Source organism: Dreissena polymorpha, chromosome 2, assembly GCF_020536995.1.
Source record: "Dreissena polymorpha isolate Duluth1 chromosome 2, UMN_Dpol_1.0, whole genome shotgun sequence".
Lineage (NCBI taxonomy): Eukaryota > Metazoa > Mollusca > Bivalvia > Myida > Dreissenidae > Dreissena > Dreissena polymorpha.
This window is the reverse complement of record NC_068356.1, coordinates 14635609-14655197: the sequence shown is the minus strand read 5'-3', so window position 1 is coordinate 14655197 and position 19589 is coordinate 14635609. Positions and strand designations below refer to the sequence as shown.

The following is a 19589-nucleotide window of genomic DNA, read 5'->3' as shown; positions in this document are numbered from 1 at the left end:
TACAGAGTGTGTGTCCCTTTTTATTTAGAAGAATGTCAGCGCCAGAGCGTTTGTACATAAAGGCTGTGTTATCATATTTGGTAATTACTACGATATTGCATTCTGTGCATTTATACATTTTAGATCATATAAGTATTGTTGTTCAGTAATCTGATATACGCTTAGACGAAAATATTTAAAATTGTTTTCATAATTGACCGTTAAACACGCAAATGTTTAAAGCTTGAAACAAGCCGTCGTTCTAGCAGTGGAATTGTTACTTCACTTTAATGCATTGCATTCCAACCGCAATGTATCAAGGTCAGTTTGAGGTCAGTTACATAAATCGTTATATAAACGCTATCTCGTAAAATACTTGTACTCAAAGTTTATTTTGATCAGAAAGATACAAAATAAAGATATTTGGCGATATTATTATGGTATGTCAATCATAGACTGTTAATGTGTTTTCATCATAAGGACCAATTTTGATTTATTTCATTAGAAATATTTATCCATTCAGACAAATTTATTAAGCATGAGCACGATGATTTACGATACTATTAATAATGAAATCAAATACGATTCGAGTGTTGCCGGCTGACCAATATGCTTTCATTTATTTTCATGCTTCTTGTATTTTTATATTCTGTTAATATACATATCTGAGTAATAATATCTAATGAAGTGAAATAAGCCATGAACTCTGGCGCAACACCCCGTACTTTATTTGCGTGTGATGCAGATAAGACTTATGCAGAAAAAAGCATTCGCTAAGAATTTTTGATCTCACAGATATAACTTTTGATCGTTCATACACACCGACCATAATCAACACCGTATATCTTTTTTTAAAGATATTTCTTATTAAATATTATTTGACGCATGTATTGTTAAGAAATCTCCGTTTTAATGGTGATAGGGAATCAATTGTCTCCGAAAATCAGCACATGCTTACTGCGCTATACTAATGCATCATGATTTGATGTTTGACGCATATAGTTCTCTTTTCCTTACGATAACAGCATTATTTCATTAAATATCATTATTGTTATATCGGACAATAGTATCCAGTTGATTGCAGTGGCTACTTGACGACCCCAACTGCAACCCGAAGTTCAAAGGTCATTCCAAACCTCGCATGCAGCAGTTCTGTAGCAGACGTATCCGACTGTCGATCTGGTTTGTGGGGTGTTGTGGATTCTTGCCCACAGGCAGCAATCGTATGCAGTAAGAAGACATAAGTGTATATGTTGATAAGCCGGTTGATTCTTAATTGATTATAACATGCGTAATTGCTTTATTGATAGCTTTAATAATGAAGTTCGTGGCATCGAAATATATTCTTATTTACAAATTCTGAAATTCATTCATAAATAATAAGATAGATTCATCTTTGAAAATTAAAAAAATAATATTATATTGTATGACGTCTTAATATGAATTATTTACACATTCACAAATCTGTTACATACAGATCACCTATTCTTCATATATCAGTTGTGTTGATAACAATTCATATTTCGTATTTCAGACAGCAGCGTCCGCCTCGTGAACGGCAGCAGTGAGAGATCCGGTAGAGTTGAGGTGCTACACCAGGGACGCTGGGGAACAATCTGTGCTGACGGATTTAACGTCACAGAGGCCGATGTCGTCTGCAGAAAAGCTGGCATTAGACTTTGGTGTGGTTTTACAATTATTTTTTGTTATTTAGATTTATTGTCACACCAATATCATAATTTATCTTATCAACAAAATTTGTAAATAAGTATCCATAGATGCTAAAACAACATCAAGGCATGTCCCCAGCTGCGTGATATAGATTATTGTTGTCTTTTAAGAAATAATAATAATACAGGAAGTTTAGGCAGTAATCTTAATCATCACGAAAATTGTTGTTTATTTACCATGTTATAACCTATTGAACATAAAACGAGGCTAAAACTCTAGCGTAAGCATGAATGACGTGTGCAGCAGCTTGCTTTTTAAGGAGTGCATCTGTGTTCCAAGATTCTCCTTTCGGGTTTGGTGAGCACGGATACCTTCTTAACAACGTTTCGTGCACATCGAGCGAGCAAGATATAGGGCAGTGTCAGAGTTCCCCATGGAATGATACCTCGTGTGACGTTGGAAGCGTAGCAACCGTTTACTGCCGAGTACTCGGTGCGTACAAAATTACATCGGGCAATTCTGGATTTTCGTAATTAAGAAGTTGTCTCCCATTCGGGAAGGTATCACGAGTATCCCGGGTAAAAAGCGGTCCGTCTAAAATGCGAATATGACTCCTATCCGCGGATTGACCGAAAAGTGCGGATATGGACGAATACAGGCAATATCGACACTTTTTCTGCAATGTTTAATAAAAAAAATACACAATATGTGTTAAATATGTTAGTATTGTCTCAAAATATAACAATTTAATAGACATTATCATTTTTCCAACATAATATCACTTTTAAATCGATAATTCACCGAATCCAACCAATTGTTCTATATATATTATAGTTTATTATTTAAAGCAATGCATGTCCCGCTAAAAAATTTAGATTTTTCGTTGATATTATGTTTTATAAGTGAATGTAACAGCTGTAATATTGATTTTTAAAATATAGGCTTCGTATTTTAACGTTTCGGGATATTGAATATGAACTGTTGAAATATTAACGAACAATCTAAAACTTTTGCGGGACATGCATTGCTTATCAATCACAGCGCAACTATAATGGTTATAATCATTCTTGAAACATTTAAATGTAGCACTACGATATCCTTTGTTCATTTGAATAAATAAAATAACGTGCATATTTTTACGTACCAATAAAATATAATATATAGTAACAATCAAATCTAAGATATTTTACTATGCATATTAAATGCATATTGTGTATTTTTCGTTAACATTGCAGAAAAAGTGTCGATATTGATTATATTCGTCTATATCCGCACATTTCGGTCATATCCGCGGATATGAGTCATATACGCATTTTAGACGGACCTCTTTTTACCCGGGATACTCGTGATACCTTCCCGAATGGGCGACAACTTCTTAATTACGAAAAGACCGAATTGTCATCACGAATCTTTAGGTGTGGGAATATATTATACACGCAACGGTGAATTTGAACGCGATCGTCTGCGTGATTCGCGATAAATAATGAGATTTATATGCCGTTTAATCGCATATTCATGTGTGTTTTCTTAACGTGAAAAATTATGTTGATTTTATATTGACACGATGGTGATCAATAAACATAACGATTAGCATTTTGTTAGAACAATATTCCAAAATGAATATCGAGCTTTTATCATCGTATTTTGACTGTGACTTAAGTCAGCGTGTGTTTTAATGAAGCAAACCTAGCATAAATACCTTAATTCGGTACCTCTTGTTACATGAGTTGTTTGGGATCAAGATCAGCGTCACCGTTATTTCAAATATGAATACTACGTTATTATTGCGCTGACTTTTGCTTCTATTCGGAAAGTAATATGATCCTTGACATTCCATAGTTCATATGAATGATAAATATTACAGCTTAATGCTCTAACAAGAATTCACAATTTAAGATAATTATTCTAGCAGACATTGACTTGAAACTCAAAATCAATGTGAAAGATTAGTTGTACATTTTATTAATTTTATTTTATCTTCGACAACGATAACTCAATATTTACTTGATGTATTTCTTTGAAATGCAGCATACTTTGTAGCAGAAATCAAATCATTTTTACCAGCTATATCAAATACTGATCAATGCTCGTAAACTGATATTATTTTATTGAACAACTGAACTAAAGTAGATATTACACATACATATCGTCTCAACGTTACAGTGCCATAAGTATCACCACCCCCGATGAATAGTTAAGAAGCCATTAATTCCTTATATGACCACTCTTTGCATTAAATCGGAAACATTCGAAAGAATATAGCTACAACTAAACTTTATGATTATTTTCAATATACTGTCTTACGGAAGCAGATGTATGGTCTGATAATGTAAGACACATATGTTTTCTGTGTTGGCTTTTGTAATATAAGATTGTTTACATCTCTTTCGAGGTGGTTCCACATGATCTCTTGTCATATTTTCGACCTTGTGGTCCATTGCGAATGTCCGTTAAACAAATATTAACACTCACCTGCATAAATTCTCTTCCTGTTTTACACGTACACGGAACTGTTCATGTCCGCACACATTTCTATCGTGCATTGACCATTTCACGTTCACGAGCACGTGGGTTATTTCTGTAACATACTATAATGCTAGGTTATAAATTACATACAAGTTGTGAGTGAATATTATTACTTACAGAAACACCAATTCGTCTTTTGGACGGGAAAACACGATTCGACGGGCGGGTTGCGTTGAAATTTAAAAACGACTGGAAAACCGTTTGTACTGATAATTATAATGGAAAAATCAGCACAGACGTTTTTTGCCGTTTACAAGGATATAATTTTTCAAGGTATTATATATTTAGTAATCACTATAATATTTGTTATTACAGTAACAAACACATTTGTTTAAATAAATGGCAGAGATGAGCGTCTTACTTATTTATTGTTTTAATATCGCTTTACTTTGCAGCGATGCATCCGATTCAATCCACCATTATTATTCCAACTCCTTGCTGAGAAACCTACAATGCGTTGGAAATGAATCTGACATTTCTCTGTGTCCTTCCTCGGACTGGGGATCTTACAGCTGCTCCCGCTATGGACTCTCAATTAATTGTTGTATGTTTAAATTATCTCAGTACATTGCTTTATGTGATTTTTATGTCAATGTTTAAAATGTATTTTAAGATTTTCATAATGAGAACAGTCAAAGTATTTTGTACATAATTTCTTTTTATATTCATCTTATCTAATTAAACATTTAAGTTTACATTCTAAAGAGAACATGTTAATTTTTTTTTCAGTGTCTCCAATTCGTCTTGATGGCAGTTTCACTCAACATGCGGGATATGTAAGGGTGACGAAGAACGGAAGCAGCGGTTATATGTGTGCTGATAATTTAACCGCTGAGACCCAGGCTGTCATGTGCAAAATGTTATTCAATATTACAAGGTGGATACGATTTGAAATCAATTTATCGTTGTGTTTATACAGTTTTATGTAGAATTGTTTGATGTATAACAGTGAATGCTTGTCTTTGCGAGGAAAATGGCTATATACACAATGCTTTACTGAAATACATTATTTACATTATAGGGATTATGAATTGGTGGATCAGCCGTACTTCAAGTCTGGATTCATTACACATTCAGTTGTGGACAATATCAAGTGCACGGGTACTGAGGAAGACTATCAAATGTGTCAGTCCTCGGACTGGTTTTCCAATTCACAGTGCAAGAAACAGGCATTTCTGAGATGCAGTAAGTAGCCGTCATCCTTCTTACCATATAGTTTTATTTTGTCGAAAGTATTGGACTCACTGTTTTGTATATGTTGTGGTTTATTATATTTATTTGCGCTGAGCGAAACATTAACCAAATTTGTATCTCAATCTATGTTAGATACACCTGTTCGTCTCCGAGATGGAATAAATATTTATACAGGAATTGTGGAGGTCTACATTAACAAGACATGGTCAAACGTATGTTCCGACCCTTCACGCAACGTTGACAATGCAAAGATGTTCTGCAGAATGTTGGGTTACAATTACAGGTATATTTATTTCTATTATTATAAATGAACGTGCGTTGTGAAATCTTGCGCTAATTGAAATGCATTTTAATATTTTGATTTGTGTCACAGACAAGCTCATGCGAGCAATATGACCACGCGCAACATATCCAATCTGCTACTTACCTGCGGCGGAAGTGCAGACGATATTTCCAAATGTGAAGGAATCAACGAGACAAATTGCGCTTCAATTCTGTCAATTTCGTGTCGTAAGTATTAAGTTTACTTATGGCTGTGTTCTAGTTTAATTACTATCTTCCTGCTTGACCACAGTCAGTTTATATGGCAAACTGTTATTGTAACGAAAGTCTTATTTTTAACAGCGACTTCGTTACAACTACAAAATGGTAGAACAAGGTACATGGGGCAATTATTGGTTCAACTCGGTGAATATGAGAGTACAGTAAACGGTTTTGATGACGAACAAACTGTAAGGACTGTTTGTAGACTTCTTGGCTTCAATCTAACGAGGTAAAATTGCATTATTGTATATATCACGAGGTTTCTGAATATGATTGTTGTTTTTTATTTTATAATACCCAAGTATTCGCTAGTTTATATGGGATTTACGTAGAATACAAAGAATGTATTTTATCTGATTACCAGATGAAAATCAAAGTATAACAACGATCGTATAAACATGAGCTTTATACTATCGCTATTTTTAGATCAGATTTGGGTTTTTCCAAAAATTGGAGAATCTGTTTTTGTCAACTACGGAAAAACTAAATCGTCAAAAAATGCCATATTTGACAGTTATTATTGGAAAATTGTGAGGAAATAATAGGATAAATAGAATATTATGTGAGTTTTGGATAAAGATCAAGTTTATCATGCACGGCACGAACCATGTTACCTCGCGCTACATCGGTTCTAAGCCTCGCATGATAAACTTGATCTTTATCCAAAACTCACATAATATTCTCTATGTACTTAATATTATGCATGCATATGAAATTAAAGTAGCAATCAAAACATATACATAATAAAGCATGTATATACAAGTCACAATTGCTGCTTGAAAACTTATGTACAGTAACAATTATCTTTATATTTAGCAACTACCAACCATCGTCAATGGACTATCTCCGTCAGAAAACACAAAACCGGGTTGCACGGTTACAGAACTTAAAGTGTTTTGGAAATGAAACTGACATTGTTGAATGTCTGGAGAGCACAGTATATTCTGGATCAACGGGAACCTACTCAACACATGGGATCAGTTGTCGTGAGTATTGGTGGCCTAGTGTGTTTCATAAACCAAATATACTAACATTATAAGGGGTCATTATGTTTCCTTTGTTAAACGTATGCATCAAAATAATAAGTTATGTTTAGTAGTGAGTAAACGGCTTGTTCAGTTAAGGGTCATTTTCTTATGTTACGCATGAAGAATCCGGAATTGCAATTTGAGATCAGTCTGTTAATGAACCTTCTATATTCGTGTCGAGGATTATAATAGTAACAAAATGAACGAGTTATAAGTAAAACAGTTTATTATATTGAAGCCGTTGCAAATGTAGCTGTGGTGTATTTTGACTCAAATAGTTCAACTGATTATTAAAGATTATTGAAAAACATCTTTAGATAGTTACTTATTAATCTTTGGATTTGAGGTTTTGTCTCTCACTTACTGAGACGTGTATATATGCTTTGTTTATAAAAATACAAAAGATAGTTCAGGATTATATTTTTTGGTAAATATACAATTTAAAACGTGACGGCTGTGCTGCATAAACGTTATCCGCAATTGACAATTAAGTATAAATATTCTTTATTTGTGTAATAGAGACACCAATTCAGCTCACTAAAGGCACAAGTTTTCTATCTGGAAAACTAGAAGTTAATTTTAACAAAACATGGCTGCCAGTATGCTCCGACGGCTTCAGTTCAAATGATGCGTACGTCATATGTCGAATGCTAGGACACACGCATGCCAGGTAACCATGCTATTTAATCCTACCTTTTTAAAGTTTGGTAGTATATGCAATCAAATGAAACTATTCAGAAAAAAGTAATACGTGTGCACTTATAATTGTACGCACATAAAATACATTCGACAATTTTCAAACCACCAGAAACGCAACACTGTCATTGGAACCAATCAACGGTACCCTCATCGATGGCGGGTTTTCATGCAATGGGGTCGAAGATGACATTTCGCAATGTGCTGGATACACTGAGAAAACATTGGACGCATGTGGTAGCCATATGGCGATACATATCAATTGCCGTAAGAATTTATAAATTTTAACGGAAAGTAAATGCGTTTATTTAAATGAATCAAGTATAGAGAATATGCTAAAAATAATTAATACAAAAAAACTTTACTATAAACATTGCACATTAAAGAATTAATGATATTTTAGGATCTTATTTTCAAAATATCCATAATTCTATATTGTTTTCTATATGTTGTTAGTGTAACGTCCATTTATCTGTCAAAATAGTACATATATAATTGGCGTTTCCGTAAATTATCTTTCAATTTCTTTTCAAGGTTATAAATCTTTTACACATTGCCATTTCGGCAATTTGTAAAACGGGCACGGTGTTTAAATGAGTTAAAAATACATACACACTGGGTCACGCACTTTCTGTTTAACGGAATAATCGAGAGCATATTCCTTTTGATGTTATCACACAAGTTAAAAAACAAAATGGAAATGCAGAATAGCTCGTTATGGATATTGCGCATTGAACAATCAATGAGTGTTTACATTTTGTGTTATATACAATTTTTGCGCACCCTGAACGTGTACATATTTTTATTTCTGACTACTGTACACAAAAGTGCTTTAAATTTAATTCAGCATATACAAGTCTCAATTAGTTTTTTTCAAAAGAGCTTAAAGCAACACACCTTGAAATGAAAGCAAATGTAAGTATAAATAAGAAACATGTTTTATCTATGCCAATTAGAATATATCTGGTGGTTACACGGTATAAATCTTTTTTTGTGCTTTAAAACTTAAAAATAATCGCGTTTGATGAAATGGGCGTATACGTCTAGAAATCCTTCTTTCAGTTTTAAAAGCGGTACCGTTTAAAAAATAATAAATTACTTGCTAACTAGGCTATATATTTAGTTTTATCTATGCCAATTAGAATATATCTGGTGGTTACATGGTAGAAATCCGTCTTCTTTGCGCTTTAGAACTTAATACGTATAGAAATCCTACTTTCGGTTTTAAATTAAAAAATAATTATTTGCTTACTAGGCTATAGATGTGCACACTTAAAAATAACATCTATATGTATTGATTAAAGGGATCTTTTCACGGTTTGGTAAATTGACAATATTGAAAAAAGTTGTTTCAGATTCGCAAATTTTCGGTTTAGTTATGATATTTGTGAGGAAACAGTATTACTGAACATTTGCCATGGTATAATAAAGCCATTATATGCATCTTTTGACGATTTAAAAACCAAAACATTATAAAGCGTTGCAACGCGAAACGATTGGATAATTTGGAGAGTTCTGTTGTTGTCGTTTAAATTTGTGGAACTACGAAGATTGCTTATATAACGTAGAAAATACGTGACTTATGTATGCTTGGCAGGATAGCTCATGCGTTTTTACATCAGGTTTCCGGGGGTCACTGGTTCGAGCCCTGCTGCGGGCTACTTTTTTTTTCCTTTTTTAAATTTTATATTTGATTTTTTACTGGAACTTTTAAAATTTAATGTTTACATTTATCAATATAAAGCATTTAATGACAAACTTCAAAACATGCCAAAATCTGTGAAAAGGCCCCTTTAACATGTATTTCATTTCAAGGTGTGTGGTTTTAAATATAGGAAAATAATGAAAATTCATATATAATTTAACAGTATTTGTAAACAAGTATGGATAAAATCATTAACAAAATACAATAATTTAATGCATCATACTTAAGTGAGATATGCCAAATGATATGTTTACATAGAACATTTCATTATCTTTCTTTCACAATTATTGATTACCACAGCCACCGGTTAAAAAGTGCATATTTGTATCAATTTCAATGTATATTTTTTCTTTAATAGGAACAACTTAATTACTTCATCAGCAATCAAAAAATATTCTACATTAAAAATACAATGACTGCCTTCAGTGATATTTGCTTATGTTTGAACCTTTACGACAAAGTAGAAACGTACCGTAAAGTTGAAACGATCGTATATCCTTAATGCATCAACATGCATATATAGTCATAAAATTCGAATAACAGCTGATAATGAAACTTTTCTTACACCTCACGCCGTATACAATTTGCTTTAAGAAACGACGGTGCGACTTGCGGATGGTCCTTCGTCAACCAAAGGTCGAGTGGAAGTTTTTTACAATGGTACCTGGGGGCCCGTTTGTCGAGATACAACCAACAGCTATGTGGCAAACATTATATGCAGATCTGCAGGATTCAGATATACGTAAGTGTGTGGTTTGACTGCGATGGGAAAATGAGATAAATAATAAATGTTAAGTATAGTATAGTATAGTAAAGAACATACTTTATCAACATTTTTCTGTTGTTTGGTTAATAACTTACTGGTAACAAGAACAATAAACATATTTTTCATTTTGAACCCTTTAAGACGATGGCAATACTTAATTTATGTATATAAGAGCCTATGGTTATTATTCACACCCTCGTTATGTATAATTCGAAAGAAATGCTGTTTACTTATTAGTTAAAATAATTTCCTCTAAATGCAAACTTTTTTTAGAGAATGTAGCAATAACGCTGCTTTCGACTGAATTACGTTTAATTGGTCGTTGTTTATTCAGGTAGTATTTTTAAAGTTTCCCGATTACTCTTAAGTATACTACAATATACCGCGGTACGTACACTAATATTAAAGGAACCCGGAAATACTCCAGGGAACATTTTCTTTATATTTTCAGTACCCCGATTATTAAATAGTTAACTTAAACGTACCGGGTACTTTTTAGAAGTAGTCGAAAGTTACATACGATTCTGAATTTCTGCTGACGTGTATTTGATTCAGATATGGCCAGGTTCAATCCACGTTCACATATAACAACATGACATTTAGCAACTATACGATATCGCGACTTTTGTGTACAGGATATGAAGAAACCATAACTGAGTGTAGTTCTAATAACTGGATGGCTGGTTCGTGCATTTACTCGGCTCCCCTTGAAGTTGAGTGCCGTAAGTGCATATTTTTGTATGTCTGTCTGTCTGCCTGCCTGCCTGCCTGTCTGTCCGTCCGTCTGTCCGTCCGTCCGTCCGTCCGTCCGTCCGTCTGTCTGTCTGTCTGTCTGTCTGTCTGTCTGTCTGTCTGTCTGTCTGTCTGTCTGTCTGTCTGTCTGTCTGTCTGTCTGTCTGTCTGTCTGTCTGTCCGTCCGTCGGTCCGTTGGTCCATCCGTCCTTCCATCCGTCCGTCCGTTCGTCTGTACGCACGCACGCACGAACGAATGTATATATATCTATTTTTTATTTGTAAGTGCGTTCGTACGTTATTTGTTTCGTTCGTTCTTTTGTTCGTTCGTTTGTTGTGGGTGTGATTGCATGGACGCGTGTGTGTGTGTGCCTGTGCGCTTGTGTTTCTGCGTTCTTTCGCTGTCGTGCGAATATGCGCTTATGTGTGTGAATGCCTGTATAATTGTTTTGTCTTCCATATCAGGAACCCAGACATCACTTCAAGCGGGTGTTAATAAATATTTTGGTTGGGCTCGACTTCATTTTCAAGATCCGTACACCACAACTAAATATGGGACCATTTGTGGAACTGGATTTTCAGCCAAAGAAGCTGACGTCATATGTAATCTAGTTGGTGCCCCGACAAACGGGTGAGATTATTACAATTTTAAATATATTTTCATACTATGTGATATCAATTGACAACACGATATACTCGATTATGCGTTTTTATACGGTTAAACAAAGTACTTTTATTAAGTAAAGACAGCGACATTTACGTTTTAGAAATGCAACTATCTACCCAAACAACAAATTTGGAAGTTCCTCGTACAACTTTGTTATTGAACAACTGAACTGTTCTGGAAAAGAAAACGATCTCCAAGAATGTCAGTCCAAGCCTTGGTCTGAGACGTCGAATACGTGTAACACCAGTAACAATGCTGTGGCGATTAACTGCAGTAAGTGTAATGTTAACTGATATACACTGCCAATATCCGATAAAAAAAAATTCTTTAAACAAATATTATAAAAGGTCGCCCCCTAATTTTCGAACAAAAACGCGATTGATAGTTTGTATGATAATATGACTTAAAAAATCGGACATAATTGTTCACGCAAAACAATTGCTTGATGTTGTTAAAAAGCAATACTAGTTTGCTTTTATATATTCGTATATGAATAATTAAAATTCATAAAATGTATCATGAGACAAGTTGCCATCTTTGGACCAGCCGTAAAGTTTTGCAAATTGACTCTACAGTGCAGATCAAAGCAGGAAACACTTATCACTTAATAATTATCACTGCATTTCCCGCTTTGTCTAGGTCAAGGTTGGTAATTGGGGATTTTAACCGGCTAAACACATGACGATCAAGATTGGCCCCCCAAAGCATATCAGAGTAAACAGTAATTTAATAGCACACCATTGCAGTTCAAAAATAAACATTTATACGATAAAAGAATTTTATTAATGGTGTATTTGCTATCAAACTTGAATTTGTTTGATGTATGATGAAATGAAGAATATACTAGTTTGAGATAAATCCCTTCGTGATTACGAGATTTCAGAATCAAGTATCGTATAGTAAAAACTCCAGGTTATCGAAATGTATCTCATAATGAACCCATAGGAATTAGTGTAAAACGCCGGTTGCATAGTTTGGATGTACAACTACAATATAAATATTTCATTGATTTGAGATTTGATTTTTTTTTAATGACAAATAGTCCATTTAATATACGTTTTATAAAAAGCTACTAATTTTGACATGCCTCTATATCGTTTTCAAAAACTTATACGAGTACCTAAAAGGTTTGACAAACAGCCTTTTCCAGTTTGTGTAAATTTACGAACAAGAATTATAAGAATATATTATTATCGAAGAAGACTAACAAAGTATTGTATTGTTTAAAGTTTGTTTTTTTGAAAAATAAAATTATATAATTATGAAATTGTAATTACAAAACAAAATATTTGACATTCAAGTTTAAAATTAAACATAAACCTCACTATATTGTTAACTGAATATCGTTTGAATCCGCCATTTATATTTATGGCTTGACGCACAATAATTGAGTGTAACAACGTAAATCAATAATTGTGAGGTGACTGTCTAGATGTTTTACATTTAACTAGTTTTATATTTTAATATTGATGATTGGTGAAAACATATTTGTTGAGCACGTATATTAGGAAAACTACACGATGATAGAAAACAAAACAGAATTACAAATTATTTAGAATTAAAAAACAAGCAAGGTGCATAGCATAAAGATTTTAAGCAAGGCAATTTTTACGAATACAGAAAAACTGTAGCCTTTGCGAGTCGCTCTTTCCACAAAAAAGCAAAATACATAAGTTAAATCGTGTTTTTTACGGAGCCACGGTTAGGGCTTATAGCTGTTTCATGTTGTGCGATGAATGAAATGATAAAACAAGAGAATGATAACTTATGATTTTGCTCTGAAGTGAAAAGGTTTGATTCGCGATGGCTTGGAGGTAATTTTGTGTTTAAAATTTGTCAATTATTTTTCTAACAACTATACTTCTTTACTTACATACTCTCTTGTGTACAATTCGACCATATTCATGACGTCAGAGTATACGAAATGTTAAGACGTTAATGCAAATTTCGAGTACATTGTGTATAATCTTAGAACTAAATCATAGATCTAAGAGCATTAACTTAAAAGAAAATGTGTTGAATGCAGCATAAGATCGTTTTATCATTTCCAATATTGTCATATCACATAATAATTTTTATATTACAACTCATGAAATGTTATAAGGATTTTTCATCGACATAAACCAAATGTCATAAAACTCAATCGGCTGTATCCAGTGATTAGTGAGTGGTTTAGCGAACACCATCGCTTGCTTCTTCGTGCTAGTATTGTGTACTCGTGCATTCTTTTTAATCAACATGTTTGCAAAGTGCCTATACAGTGTACTGTACACTTGAAGTTGACATTTGTAATTAATGGTTATCAAACCCACATTGGAAACTGACCTACAAAAGGCACTTAACGGAGAAAATAGTGTAAGGATAACAAATACGTTTGATGAAATGAAACATAAAAAATCGAAAAGTGTTTACCGAAAAACATGAAACATGTTCTTATTTCCAAACCTTCAAGGAAATACTCGCCCCAGCTGCGTCAACGAATATATGTAAAAACGAATGTTGCCTCTCTTGACTTAATTATTTTAGATTTTTGTGATTTTAACCTCAGACGGTAGAAGGCGGTGAATGTTGACAAAAACATATTTAACAATTAAATAAGCCTTTGTTGATTTAGAACCTTCTTAGTCTGCATTGGATTGAAACGCATTTTCATGATGTGAAAGACTTATTTATTATATTATTACATCTTTCGTTCTGTTGACGTTCTTTCGAGTTGAATATGCAGTCGCACATTCTGTTGAATAACCAGCCTATATTATAGGACCAAACACGCCGATCAGATTACGAGGGAGCGATCCCAGTAAGGGAATGGTTGAAGTCTTTTTCGACGGCTCGTGGTATCTGATGTGCGCATACACATTTAGCTTCCGGGAAGCTGCCGTCGTTTGTAATAAACTTGGATATAAAATCGGGTATTTTATGTTTACAAACAACTTGAAAACTGATTACATGGATCAACAATGAGCATTTGCATGTTTAAGTTAATTGAGGACATTCTCGGAATACTAATCATATAATAATAATTATAATAATAATAATAATAATATTAATAATATTAATACTAATTTTCATTATTATTATTATTATTAATTATATTTTTATTCAAGGACACCAGATATTCGTTCTGGATTTACTGAAAATACTATTATATATGGTATGAACTGCCAAGGAAACGAGACGGACATTTCTCAGTGCCAGTTTCAACGCCAATATGGGTACACCTATCCGTGGACTCCTCAAGACTGTTGGTATCACGGTGCAACATACCGATATGATCGTGCAGGCGTTATATGTAGCAGTAAGTTAACATAATTTTGACGTTGTTTCCATGTAAGTTACGCACATGCAGTCAAAGAAATATTGTGTTTATGCATACGTATATATTAAAACGTATAGTTTAGTTGTGAGCTTGATATAAATCGAACAAATAACTTATTTGAATATTAAATAGATTACCTTTACTGACTTTTATTGGAGCATGGCGATAAGATCTTAAAAACCAACAGATCTATTTGTTTAGTTGCATACAAAAAGACAAATTGCGTTATCAAAGTTTTAAATGTAATTTTTATACCACAAGCATATCAGTTCAACTAAATTCCAACTAATCCAAAATATAAATAAAAACATTTTAAAAGCCAAGCTCATACTGGTTGACTGTGAGACATTTTAATTTAGATTGTGTCTTTGGATATGTCTTTAGAAGACAAACACATCACTCATAATGGTATTTAATTTCTATTTGCAGATAACCGTGTAAGACTCATCAGCAACATCAACAATTACCAGGGACGAGTGGAATTCCAGTACTTCGGTGTTTGGGGAACTGTTTGCAACAAACACTTTGATCATGAGGACGCGCGAGTCGTTTGCAGACTTGCTGGGGTCGATAGTGCAGGGTTTGTTTTAAGTGTATTAGCATCAACTTGTTTTAATCGTCCGCTTCACGCATTGCCCAGGTCACAATGTTTCAATGATTGAAAGATTTCCAAAATAAGACAATTGTGTATTTACATGCGCGGATAACTCCATGACAAAAATATGAATACATATTATTTTGTAAATGAGAAACCATCATTTGAAACATTAACGATTATAAATTTAGAGGCTTTGTCTTGGAAGAATTCGGAGTCGTTTTGTTGATTTTGTTACGAATGCGGACACCACGTATTTCTCTCAGATGACATTAAGCACAACACTATTAGTTTATACCCTAATGACTGAAAACTATGCGTTAAGCTCTAACTCCATGAAACACTGGTTGGAGTTCCACACTTTGCAATACATTTTATAACATTATTTATTTAAAATAAATCTTAAAATTAGTCCATATATTAAAACATGTCATGTTATGATGTTTTGTTGAATGCTGTTCCTGTTAACGTATCATATTTGGTGGTTACTGTGTAATTTGTAAAATCAATAAGATATTTTGGGTATGCTAGAAATGTATAGATATATTGGTTAAAACAACCAGGCCAAGCTGATTTTCGAAAACGTTAAAACAAAACCTCCAACACTTGATTCAATAAACAAGTTGGACGTCATACAGTATGTCTGTCCGTCCTACACAATCCTGTATAAATTTGCGATCACAAACGTAATGACGAGACAGAGCTGTTGCAACTCCGTGCGAAAAAAGTTAATTGTCGTGCGTTCACATAAGAATGGTTAAAATCAGTCTTAAACGACAATTTACAATGTTGTTGCAATTTTGGCCGATATAAATTCTATTGTATTACCCATATCGTTGCGGGATTTAGTTATCTTTCAAATAAATAAAAACATCAAACGTTTTGCTCTGTTATCATGATTTTATATGGACACTGCTTGTATTATATTTATTTGTGCGAAGATAAACCCTGATCTGTTTAAATTTTATAACGTAGGTAAAAGCGAAGCTGTAGGTTATAACAAAATGGCCTCTTAAAACGACTACATGTGGATGATAAACTCTCAACATACAAGTTTAGTTTGATTTTTTATGCATGTTTGGTAGTTTCAAATAATTTTCCTGTGTAGGTTCTTTGCGTAAAACATATTTATTACAGAAACTTCACGATTCACACAAATGTTTACAAGTTTGGACAAGGGTCAGGTAACCTGATTATAGAAGACCTACAGTGCAACGGAACAGAGACAGATATCGACGAATGTGCCTCGTATCCGTGGAAGGAAAATTCTGCACACCCCCCTTGCAATTCGCATTTCTTGGATGTCGGAGTTAACTGTAGTAAGAACTTAGTTGTTTGGGTTTATGACATTCGCTTCGCTATGATAAGTTTCCATGCAATGTAATTATTTCACACTAAATCCTATTGCGCGACAGGACTTCTATTTGTAGCCGTTGTATTCTTTTAGGACCTGTTACTCCTATGCGCCTAGTAGGTGGAACTAACTATTCTGGAAGAGTTGAAATCGAGTATGAAGGCACTTGGGGCACGATCTGTGACAGAGATTTCGATATAAATGATGCAAAAGTCATTTGCAGAATGAAAGGATTCAATACCGAGTAAATATTTCCCTATTTGTATTATCTTTAAAACGTCGTCGTTGCTTTAATTAAAATGTCCGTTTTTAATAGAGTTTTTTTTTCAAATTTGCAATATAAAGTTTGTAAAACAATACTGTTAAAAACTATATGATTAATTTTTCATTTTCAGGAGTATTGAAATACGTTTAAACGGATTTTACGGAAACGGGAAAGGCAGAATATTTATTTCAGATCTCTTATGTACTGGAGATGAACCAGACATTTCCGAATGTAACGTGGGTCGTCGATGGAACAATACAAATACCCTTTGCACTAACACCAACGACGTAGCCGTCCAATGCAGTATGTATAACGTAAATGTGTATTGTTTACATACGGAAGATAACTTAATAAAATAATTATTGATTTGCGTTTTGTCTCACAGACACACCCGTACGAGTACGAGATGGTCTAACATTTTATTCCGGAATCGCCGAGGTTTATATCCATGGTGGATGGCTACGAATATGTAAAGACAATTTTACCATACTAGATGCACTAACACTGTGTACTCTAGCCGGGAAAAGAGATAATTATAATGGGTAAGTATCAATCCCATTCAATATGTTTTGATTAAGGCTGAATACCACAACTATTATTGTTCGATATAACCGCAATAATTATTGTAGGAACGTGACGATTCATAATCAGGAGTTCGTCAATATGCCGTTTGAATACACGCCTATTGGAGATTTTGGTTGCGATGGCAATGAAGATGATCTGTATGAATGCGGTTCGGGTCAGTGGGTGAAGTCAGCAACGGCGTGTCCTAGCGGAGAAAATGTTGCTCTCAACTGTCGTAAGTTTCATGAAAGTTATATGCTGAGAAACTATGTAGTTAGATACGTATGTGCTTGAAGCACTTATCAATAACATTAAGTCTCGCCAATGTTGTCATTTAGATGTTGTTATTTGTATTGCGTTTTGTTAAAATCCTGATGTCGTTGGTCATGTTATCAAGATAGATGTGATATATACCACATTGGCAGCCAATGAATTTAAACAGTTAAAACAGGCTTTCTCATAAGAATCCAATCTAAAACAAATATATGAAATACTATGTACTTTGTCGTTCATATCAGTCAAATAAAATCAGCAACTAATAGTTTTTTTGAAAGGGTGCATTATTATTAACAAAAGTTATGTGCGAGATTGAGAAGATCAAAATCTAGATACACTAGCCAGTATGTTAAATATAATTTTACTACGATGATTGTTGTTCGTGATATATATTATTCATAATGGCGTTGCTTGTTTGGAAATTATTGGAATATGTATGGGTTTGCAGGTGCTCAAACACCGGTTCGATTGATGGAAGGGCTACAAGAAGTAGCAGACATAGTGCAAAAACCGATTAAAGGAAGAGTTGAAGTGCAGTACAGACGATACGATCAAGAACTGCAAAAGTATCGCGATGACCACTGGGGGACAATATGTGATGATGAGTTTGGTGATGACGATGCATTGGTTCTTTGTTCTATGATGGGATACTCTGTTGGGTCAGTTTCTATCTAGTACTTTTTCAATGTATCTAATTTCTAAAAAACGATCGGATAAATTACACGACAGATTACACGTGATTACAAGTTGCTTTTTATTCTACAATATTTTGTGAGTATTATCAAAATTTGACACCCATAATTATGGTTGTAGAAAATTATTGACTATTTGTATTAAATATTTGTTTTATGTGAAACAGGAAGGTATATCGACCATACGAAGCCTACGCTTTGTTTGGAAATGAAACAATAATCTTAGACGACTTGCAATGTCTCGGAGTTGAAGAAGATGTGTCCGAGTGCAAAGCACGAGAGTGGGGTACCCATGACTGCGTACATGACGAAAACGTCGCAATTTACTGCAGTGAGCATTTATTGCATAATATTTTTTTTTAGAAAATTGATTTTGCTTTCATAAAATTACAATCATATATAACTATTATTGAAGGTCTATCCAAATTGTCCATTTAAATAGGACCGAACATAATATTTTTTATGATGATGATTTTTAGACTACCAGGAGAATATTGATCCGTGTGACAAAGAAAACTACAAGAGGCTTCCAAATTTAGAACTGCGATTAGTAAATTACAAAACAACTTCTAAACCAATAAACGATAACAAATTGTCGTTTAACTGGTACTTTGTTGGAAACAACACGTTGCCTGACAAAGAACCGCCGTTTAACCGATGTGCTACTGTGTTTCCGGTGTACAGCACGGGTAATACATGAATGCTTTTTAACAGTTCGGTAAATGCGGTCAACGTTCTGGGTCATATCGTAAATATGTTAACGTGTATCCACGAACTTCTACTGAATGTAACCCTTTGTTGGGATAATTATTGGTTGCATAATGAAATTCTTGAAGTATTTGTAGTTGCATTTTTAATCGCAAGTCTTTTTTATAAAGCAAATAATCAATAACAAAAAAAAACAAAACAGAAAGACATTACACGTAAAATAATTACTATATCTACGGTCTCCGCCTGGAAATAGTGCAATCCCAAAAAATGAGTGGGGAATTTAAAACGACTAAATGACATGCATAA

General features: G+C 33.8%; 1 protein-coding gene across 1 annotated transcript in view; it reads left to right on the top strand.

Annotated features, from left to right (window-relative positions):
• Positions 1–19589, top strand: part of LOC127866627 (uncharacterized) — a 44144-nt gene that overhangs the window by 9622 nt on the left and 14933 nt on the right. The window contains exons 12-39 of the mRNA XM_052407329.1: positions 1064–1209; positions 1514–1661; positions 1970–2142; positions 4296–4449; positions 4572–4720; positions 4906–5053; positions 5198–5361; positions 5503–5653; positions 5744–5880; positions 5995–6142; positions 6730–6899; positions 7461–7611; positions 7750–7904; positions 9937–10084; positions 10664–10830; positions 11306–11471; positions 11608–11780; positions 14269–14419; positions 14615–14805; positions 15256–15406; positions 16559–16740; positions 16869–17019; positions 17171–17343; positions 17426–17582; positions 17670–17839; positions 18329–18539; positions 18740–18903; positions 19052–19261. Coding sequence (XP_052263289.1) covers positions 1064–1209; positions 1514–1661; positions 1970–2142; positions 4296–4449; positions 4572–4720; positions 4906–5053; positions 5198–5361; positions 5503–5653; positions 5744–5880; positions 5995–6142; positions 6730–6899; positions 7461–7611; positions 7750–7904; positions 9937–10084; positions 10664–10830; positions 11306–11471; positions 11608–11780; positions 14269–14419; positions 14615–14805; positions 15256–15406; positions 16559–16740; positions 16869–17019; positions 17171–17343; positions 17426–17582; positions 17670–17839; positions 18329–18539; positions 18740–18903; positions 19052–19261 — 4559 coding nt within the window. The remainder of the gene's footprint in view (positions 1–1063; positions 1210–1513; positions 1662–1969; positions 2143–4295; positions 4450–4571; positions 4721–4905; positions 5054–5197; positions 5362–5502; positions 5654–5743; positions 5881–5994; positions 6143–6729; positions 6900–7460; positions 7612–7749; positions 7905–9936; positions 10085–10663; positions 10831–11305; positions 11472–11607; positions 11781–14268; positions 14420–14614; positions 14806–15255; positions 15407–16558; positions 16741–16868; positions 17020–17170; positions 17344–17425; positions 17583–17669; positions 17840–18328; positions 18540–18739; positions 18904–19051; positions 19262–19589) is intronic.